Genomic DNA, 9,757 nt, shown 5'->3' on the forward strand with positions numbered 1-9,757 from the left:
TCGAAGTGTTTTCAAAACTAAACTCGCAATCGAATTCCGGTAAGAGACCGTTGCGGGACTCTGGAAACAGCGTACACTGCTCTATGTTTCATTCAAAATGGTGAAGAAATAGTAAAGTTGGCTTTGTTTAAATTCGTTATTCAAAGCAAAATAGTACCTTCCGATGTAGCAATTATAACGCAATTTATCACGTGGTATACATACACTTTATTATTAAACATTAAATTTAAAATATGACAGAAAATGCTTTATTTAGCCGAAAAACCTTAGTAACGCTATTGCGAATTGAGCGACTTTAGGCCAAAGATTTACGAAGTTCAAATTCTCGTTAAGGTACATGCATCTTAATTGAAATATACAGAACATGGGCAGCGCAGGTAAGGTGTTATTAACGCGGCAATAGAGAGAAAATCGTCTAACATTAGCCATTAACCATCATTATGCGGGGATATTAAACTGGGGTCTCGTGTGTCAGAGTTTCACACAGGTGAATAATTAAGAACACAAGAAACATTAACGAGAGTTACTTGAAAAACAACACTAATACCCTCCCTGAGGTCGACGCCCATGGCTATTCCGATGACGTCGTGAAATAAACGTATATACTCAATATGCGTGTGTTCGATTGCTGAACAGGTGATCATACGTTCTGTTTGAACAGAATTGCGATTGCCGGTTGTCTTTTAAGCATCGTGTGTCTGCATGTGTGTTTTGGACGTTGCTGTTGGGTATGACCACATGACGGCAGTCTGTTCACTGCTTCAAGAAACGTCGCTTTGTTGAAGATCCGCGCTTTCTTGATGCTTTTGTCAGTAAATAATTAATACACAGAGTTGTGACTCATTCAATGAACGCAACAAACCTTGCAATGATAGTCGCTATATGTTGTTTTTTTTAAATAAGACATGTTTCTTGAAATATTTTCAAAATGAAATATAATAGTGAACCTTAAAACCTCTTGTGATTGGTAAACCTGCTTCACTGTAAGGAATCGTTTCCGGGCTGTGATCTAAATCCATTTCGCATAGCTTTGTAAGTCTGTGGTAAATCGCTGCCTTGCAAGATGAGCGATATGGACCTTCATCCGTCAAAGCATGTACATGTGTCATAAAAGTTAACCCAACCGGCATGCTTTATTCCAAACACATATCTTTCAGTAAGCCTTGAAATGTTTGAGAAAACAATTACACAGAAAACATTGACGTCCATTTTCACGAATGTCATGCCAAGAAATGATGAAGATCTTTTCATGGAACTTGTCATGTTCATAAACAAAATCCAGTTTGAAGGAAGTTCAAACCGTTCATAGTACGTTAACAACAAATACACTCCTGCTGTCACTGAACCTGCACTTCTGTTGTCACGGACCGTACCAGTTCGGTATCACCAAATACACTTCCGGTTCGGTATCACCAAATGCACTTCTGTTGTCACGGACCGTACCAGTTCGGTATCACCAAATGCACTTCTGTTGTCACGGACCGTACCAGTTCGGTAACACCGAGTACACTCCTGTTGTCACGGACCGTACCAGTTCGGTATCACCAAATGCACTCCTGTTGTCACGGACCGTACCAGTTCGGTATCACCAAATGCACTTCTGTTGTCACGGACCGTACGTTTTCGGTATCATCAAATGTACTTCTGTTGTCACGAACCGTACCAGTTCGGTAACACCGAGTACACTTATGTTGTCACGGACCGTACCAGTTCGGTATCACCAAATGCACTTCTGTTGTCACGGACCGTACCAGTTCGGTATCACCAAATGCACTTCTGTTGTCACGGACCGTACCAGTTCGGTATCACCAAATGCACTTCTGTTGTCACGAACCGTACCAGTTCGGTTACACCAAATGCACTTCTGTTGTCACGGACCGTACCAGTTCGGTTACACCAAATGCACTTCTGTTGTCACGGACCGTACCAGTTCGGTATCACCAAATGCACTCATGTTGTCACTGACCGTACTAGTTGGGTAACACCAAATGCACTTCTGTTGTCACGGACCGTACCAGTTCGGTAAAACCGAGTACACTCCTGTTGTCACGGACCGTACCAGTTCGGTATCACCAAATGCACGCTTGTTGTCACTGACGGTACTAGTTGGGTATCACCAAATGCACTTCTATTGTCACGGACCGTACCAGTTCGGTAACACCGAGTGCACTCCTGTTGTCACTGACCGTACTAGTTGGGTAACATCAAATGCACTTCTGTTGTCACGGACCGTACCAGTTCGGTAACACCGAGTGCACTCCTGTTGTCACTGACCGTACTGGTTGGGTAACACCAAATGCACTTCTGTTGTCACGGACCGTACCAGTTCGGTAACACCGAGTGCACTTCTGTTGTCACTGACCGTACCAGTTCGGTAACACCGAGTGCACTTCTGTTGTCACTGACCGTACTAGTTGGGTAACACCAAATGCACTCCTGTTGTCACGGACCGTACCAGTTCGGTAGCACCAAATGCATTCCTGTTGTTACTGACAGTAACAGTTGGGTAACACCAAATGCACTTCTGTTGTCACTGACCCTTACTGTTCGGTAACACCAAATGCACTTCTGTTGTCACGGACAGTAACAGTTGGGTAACACCAAATTCTCCTTCTGTCACTGACCGTTACAGTTCGCTAACAACAAATGCACTCATGCTGTCAATGACCGTTACAGTGAGAAAATACCAAGTTTGGGAACGCAAATTCATCTCCTTCGGTAGTCTTTTTTTATCTTGCTTATTCTGAATGGTAGAGCTAAAATACATTCATGGTATGTTCTTTCTTCTTTCTCAAAAGTATATTCAATTGTATTACAATGAACTGATGCCTGTGAAGAGGCTACTCTATCTGCATATCGACAGGTTTAAAGGAGTATAAATATATAACAAAATAAAGTCATACATGTCCCTTTGAATGAAAATTGATATAAAGATAAATCTCACTGATATATATATATTAAATATCACAAATAGTATTACTCTTTAACACGAAATGTTTCTTGATGAATACTTGAAAATGAAATATATATTTAGTTAAAATTATCAAATGATATATATCGAAAGGGACACTAAACTTAATTTAAGGCAGGTTTAAAATGAAAATCTAGTATATTTACTGAGATACCCAGTACATGAACTAAAAAGTACCGACAGTAAACAATTTCGGTAATAAACGATTTTTTTTTAACCCAACCAAAAATAACTGAAATGAAAATATTATTCCTTTATAGGAAAACATTGTGATGACGGATGCACGAAATGAGGATGGTATGTTTGAAATAGTTACCCAATTTGGTGTGCATGTACTCATATGAAAACTTTAAATCATGAGTTTTATTTTCTGTTCCATGTAATCAACTCTCTTCATTGCTAGATGTTTGTCGTTGTTGTTTGATTCTTTTGCAAGTTTCTCAAATTTCTTGGCAAAACGATGAGCCTCGTGTATGTTTTGCTTTCGAAAATTCAAATCGCACATTGCCTGATGGTAAACTAATTGCTGAACAAATGGAACGTCCGATACATGATCATATAAATCACTGAGAACAGCTTCAGCTTCTTGTAAATGGTCTCTGTGTATTTTCCGATTTGTGAGGTCAAATTCCTCACCACATCCGAGAAGTGTCACAGCAAATTCACACGCAATCAATATGTACCTGTCCAAGTGTTCATCGGATCTACTTTGTATGTAAATATGTGATATTAAATTCGATGCTACACGGCCGTCCTGAATAGCTGAATGCTTATATGCTGCAGCACCGACAAGGTTAACGGCGTTCGCCGTTTTCTCATACAAGGCTCTATAACAACGACTAGAGTCGTAGTATAAATACGGCAAAATTTCAACAGGAAAACCACTCAGGTCTTTATGGTCCATTGCAAAATCTATAGACACATCTAGTGTTTCAATGACTGTGTCCAGCTTATTCTGTTCAAGGAAAAACCACGTTATTATTGTTAATAGTTTTGGAAAGAAATGTATACTGAGATAAGCATCCTTTTCAGCACAGCGCAGGGCTCTTTTCAAGCGCAACTCGGCTTCGTCAAGTTTTCCGTCATACAAGCAATCGCACGCATATAATCTAAAGTACAAGGCCAAGAAAATTGGATCGTCGTTTTCAAAAATTGCTAGGTCTTCGTGGTTTAATCTTTGGTTAACACGCTTTCGTAGCTCCTTTAAATTGAACGGATTTATTGTTATTGATTGGTCATTTTTTACCTGAAACAAATTCCAACTTGTGTCTATTTTCACTCTCTGAGCCAGATCAAAACTTTCTGGCGCCAAGCATTCTGGTGTATAATAAATAAACAGTTTACTTCCACATGGTATTAAAAAAGAAAAGTTATTGTTGTTAATCAATAGGGAAATTGCTTCTCAGGATAACGATTGCAAAGACCTTCGAATGCTCTGGGAAGGTACAGGCAGTTGGTGGAATCGTCATCTCCCCCGGAAATAATTCCCACAACTACTACGTCACTGCTTTGTTCCGTACTTTGAAAGCAGACTGGAGCTCCGCTGTCACCTGGACACGAAAACGGTGTTCCTTCATTTTTAATGAAGAAGAAATTTTCATCTTCTAGGTAACTTTGTTCACGGTGTTCGTTACGTGACGCGATATAAGCTGTATGTTCTGTAACGGTTTTGATTTCGGTAGTAGAATATACGCATTTAAAAACGGGTTTTCCATATATATCGTTTTTCGTTCCATTATAAATTGCAATTTGTCTTGGAGTATCAAAGTCAAGAACTACTTTGTTTGAAATATTTTTGAGATCACAATATTCCACTTCAATGATTGCAAGGTCTTCCTTGGTAAGTACATTATCACTCTTCAATCGCTTCACCAAAACAACCTTTCCGTTTTTGGTTTCAATAGAAGCTTTGTCGTTAATGAAATTTGCAACATGGCTGGGCGTCACGGCGTATATTTTGTCTGTTTTTATATCTTTCAAAAAGAAAGAAACGCGTGCGTAATTTTCTTTCTGCCCTGAAAAGATACACACATTCAACAATTTATAAGTCATCGGTTAAGATTATTGATATCTTGTTTACAGGCGTTTTGTGATGACAAAGGCGTTAAATCACATCGCCCGTCTTAATGTTACGGGCAACTAATAAGCCAACTTACGATAAAAGTAATAATTTATTTTATAAACATCAAACTCGTAACATCATAGAGTTATATATTTGCAAAAAATCTAATTAAATCTAGCCATACCTGACATTTCGGCTCCGTTTACGAAACTGTATCAAAACGAAAGAATATTTCAAGTTTATCAGACTGTTTCTGTTCAATAGAATGTAAGCCGATACGAAAAAAGACAGCGTGGAAAAACCCTGCACTTATTCGTTGAAATTGATTGATTCATTGCAATTTAAGAAGCGTTATTATTGAATACCATTGCACAATAACAAATGTAAAGGTTATTTATTTTGAAGTATTTGGAAACTATTTGAATAAAATAGTTCTTTGATGTGTGTTTCCATTCATTTTCATGATCGTTAAAGATAAACCTTGTACCGACACAAGCACACAGCGTACAAAATATTCCAACTCCAGCAGTATTGTCGTAATACTTTCATTGGCAAGATTTACAATCCGATATAAAACCCTGTCAAGATTGATATCATGCCATATTATACATATTTAACTCTTATACACAACTGAGGTAATATATTGTTACACTCGTCATAAATCGCGAATGATCACAGATGTAAATGTGAGATTTAAAGAGAAAAAAAGCAGAAATTAAATGTTGAGCATATAATGGTGATGTGGCTCTATTTATAGATCAAAATACTTTGTTTGTGTTAAACTTAATAAATATCCCTCGATCAATCAACAGATTATTCATACAAACATTTTTTATTCAAACGAATATATAGATACTTAGTTAGGGTTAAGAAATTTGCAACTCAGCTATTTTCTCTGAAAATATACATATTTACCTGTCTTTGCTTAAAATGTGAATGAAATATGATGAAGATTGTATGAAATATTTAAAAAAATATGTAAAAATATTCGACCAAAAGTAGATTATTTGTTTATAATGGGTATCATAGGGTACAAGAATATTTTTTTTATAATTCTCAGTCCAAGAGATCACCATAGGGACCGAATTGCACGAATCAGATAGCTCGACTGGCCAAAAATGCAGTCCGAATACCAGGTAACTGTGATCGTTTACCCTCCATTTAACTTCACATGTGTTCTACCAAATATCGAATACATAGCCGCACCTACAAGAATCTATGTCGCACTCTGCAGGGTCCTACAAAGAACAATAGACAAAGGGTGAAGTGTTTTGGTGGATAAGACCTAGATTATACACCATTCTGATTCACGCATGTTTAAATAATTGTGTTTGTGTTCATTGTAAATATGTTCACATTCAACTTCTATATCTTTATACTTAACACTTAAAGGATCTCGTCTACGTTTTACAAGGTCAGTCAACGAACAACGAAAATATTTACATGCCTTTAAGGCTGCAATCACATAGATTGACAGTTTTGCAAATATTGTCTCAGAAACAGCTGATTTTTGCACCAACGCCTTCACTAGCATAGAACAAAACTCAATTCTGTGAAAAAATCATTTTTTCTTGAAGAGATTATAAAACTCTCTTTTTCGAACAGAAATATGAAATACTGCTATCTTATCTTCTGTAAGCACCCTTACATCACAGTTTCAGACATTTGCACAAAGGTTAGCCTATATCAATACAAAAAAACTGTGAGAGTGCTGCTTTAACAATGATGAACCATCATTAAATGTTTAAATTTTAGGCATTTTCTGTCATATTTTAAAATTATGGTTTAATAATAAAGTGTGTGTATACCACATGATAAACTACGTCAGAAGGCAATATTTTGCTTAAAATGAAACTTAAATCAAAGATGACTTTTCTTTTTCTTGACCATTTTAAATGAAACTAAGAGCAGTCGTCTATACCGATTTAAGAGCCCCGCCTTAGTGCTTTACCAGAGTTTGATTAAGCGATTAGGATCCTCAAACACTTCGACAAACCTGTTTGCAGCCTAATGCTTTCACAGTGCCTCTCCAAGAGGCTTTTTAAAAAGTTTTTTCAAAGTGTTTTCAGAAACTAAACTCTCAATCGAACTTCGGTAAAAGACCGAAGGCGGGGCCCTGTAAGCAATGTGGACTGCTCTGTTTAATTTAAAATGGTGAAAAAATAGTAAAGTTGGCTTTGTTTATTTAAGTCATTATTCAAAGCAAAATAGTGCTTTCTGATATGGCATTTATAACGCAATTTATCACGTGGTAAACACACACTTTATTATTAAACATTAATTTTAAAATATGACAGAAAATGCCTTATTTTGCCGAAAAGCCTTAGTAAAGCTATTGGGAATTGAGCGACTTTAGGCCAAAGCTTTACGAAGTTCAAATTCTTGCTAAGGTGCATGCATTTTTATGTAAAATATACAGAACATGGGAAGCACAGGTAAGGTCTTATTAACGCGGCGATATAGAGGAATTCGTCTAACATTAACCGTCATTCTGCGGGGATATTAAACGGTGGTCTCGTGTGTCAGTGTTTCACTCTGACGCATATTTAAGAACACAAGAAACCTTTACGAGAGTTACATGCAAAACAATACTAATACCTTCCCTGAGGTCGACGCCCATGGCTAATCCGATGACGTCGTGAAATAAACGTATATCCCCAATATGTGTGTGGTCGATCGCAGAACAGGCCCCAATTCCTCAAAACTTCTGAAATTCCTTCTAACAGGATTAAGCTAAGCTCACTATTTCTGTTTTTCAATAATTTGGGTAATACGTACTTTTTAGTGTTATTATTCTTTTAATAGGAATTATCTTTATGATAATCACAATTAACCATTTTTTATTTATCAAAATTCAATTTAAGTATGTAGTTTGGCCAATTAAAATAAGCTACTTAAGCCTGTTAAGCTTAAGAAGTTTCGAGAAATTGGGGCATTGTGATCATACGTTCTGTTTGAACAGAATTGCGATTGTCTGTTGTCTTTTAAGCATCGTTTGTCTGTATTTATGTATTGGACGTTGCTGTTTGGTATGATCCCTTTACTTTTGAATAAAACTTACTCGCAGATAAATACAATATCTTTAGTAAAGGTAGCCTGTAACGTGCATTAATGTTCAACAACTGATGAAAATAAAAAAGTCAACCTTAAAACCTCTTGATGTTGGTAAATATGTTTCATTGGGAAGAATCACTTCCATGCAGGGATCTTAATCCAGTTTGCATAGCTTTGTAAGTCTGTGGTTAATCATTGCCATGCATGATGAGCGATATGGACCTTCATCCTAACATCCACCAAAGCTTACATCTTTAACCCAAACAGTCGGATTCGCGGTATTACATGTGTCGTAAATGTTAACCCCCACCGGCTTGTATTATTTCAGACACATGTCTTTCAGTAAAACCACCGAGCTTTGAAAACAATTACACCGAGTTCACTCCTATTGTCAATGACCGTTACGGTTCGGTAACACCGAGTTCACTCCTGTTGTCACAGACCGTACCAGTTCCGCAACACCGAGTACACTTCTGTTGTCTCTGACCGTGCCAGTTCGGGAACACCGAGTGCACTCCTGTTGTCACTGACCATACCAGTTCGGTAACACCGAGTTAACTCCTGTTGTGACTGACCGTGCCAGTTCCGCAACACAGAGTGCACTTCTGTTGTCACTGACCGTGCCAGTTCGGTAACAGCGAGTGCACTCCTGTTGTCACTGACGGTACCAGTTCGGTAACACCGAGTGCACTCCTGTTGTCACTGACCGTACCAGTTCGGTAACACCGAGTGCACTCCTGTTGTCACTGACCGTACCAGTTCGGTAACAGCGAGTGCACTCCTGTTGTCACTGACCGTACCAGTTCGGTAACACCAAGTGCACTCCTGTTGTCACTGACCCTACTAGTTCGGTAACATCGAGTTCACTCCTGTTGTCACTGACCGTACCAGTTCCGCAACACCGAGTTAACTCCTGTTGTCACTGACCGTGCCAGTTCGGTAACACCGAGTTCACTCCTGTTGTCACTGACCGTGCCGGTTCGGCAACACCGAGTGCACTCCTGTTGTCACTGACCGTGCCAGTCCGGTAACACCGAGTTCACTCCTGTTGTCACTGACCGTTCCAGTCCGGTAACACCGAGAGCACTCCTGTTGTCACTGACCGTTCCAGTCTGGTAACACCGAGTGCACTCCTGTTGTCACTGACCGTGCCAGTTCGGTAACACCGAGTTAACTCCTGTTGTCACTGACCGTGCCAGTTCGGTAACACCGAGTGCACTCCTGTTGTCACTGACCGTGCCAGTTCGGAAAAACCGAGTGGATTCCTGTTGTCACTGACCGTGCCAGTTCCGTAACACCGAGTGGATTCCTGTTGTCACTGACCGTACCAGTTCGGTAACACCGAGTGCACTCCTGTTGTCACTGACCATGCCAGTTCGGTAACACCGAGTGGATTTCTGTTGTCACTGACCGTGCCAGTTCGGTAACACCGAGTGCACTCCTGTTGTCACTGACCGTGCCAGTTCGGAAACACCGAGTGGATTCCTGTTGTCACTAACCGTACCAGTTCGGTAACACCGAGTGGATTCCTGTTGTCATTGACCGTACCAGTTCGGTAACACCGAGTGCACTCCTGTTGTCACTGACCGTGCCAGTTCGGTAACACCGAGTGGATTCCTGTTGTCACTGACCATGCCAGTTCGGTAACACCGAGTGCACTCCTGTTGTCA

At 39.4% G+C, this 9,757-nt stretch overlaps 1 protein-coding gene across 1 annotated transcript; it reads right to left on the bottom strand.

The window, feature by feature from the left end:
• Positions 1-3,080: 3,080 nt before the first annotated feature.
• On the bottom strand, positions 3,081-5,276 carry LOC128206981 (uncharacterized). Its single transcript, XM_052909746.1, has 2 exons — positions 5,218-5,276; positions 3,081-4,986 (listed from the first exon to the last, which is right to left on the bottom strand). Exons 1-2 carry the CDS (start codon positions 5,222-5,224, stop codon positions 4,355-4,357), a joined length of 639 nt encoding a protein of 212 aa, XP_052765706.1. The 5' UTR covers positions 5,225-5,276; the 3' UTR covers positions 3,081-4,354.
• Between the last annotated feature and the right edge of the window lie 4,481 nt (positions 5,277-9,757).

This window comes from Mya arenaria, chromosome 10 (genome assembly GCF_026914265.1).
Source record: "Mya arenaria isolate MELC-2E11 chromosome 10, ASM2691426v1".
NCBI classification, from domain to species: Eukaryota; Metazoa; Mollusca; class Bivalvia; order Myida; family Myidae; genus Mya; species Mya arenaria.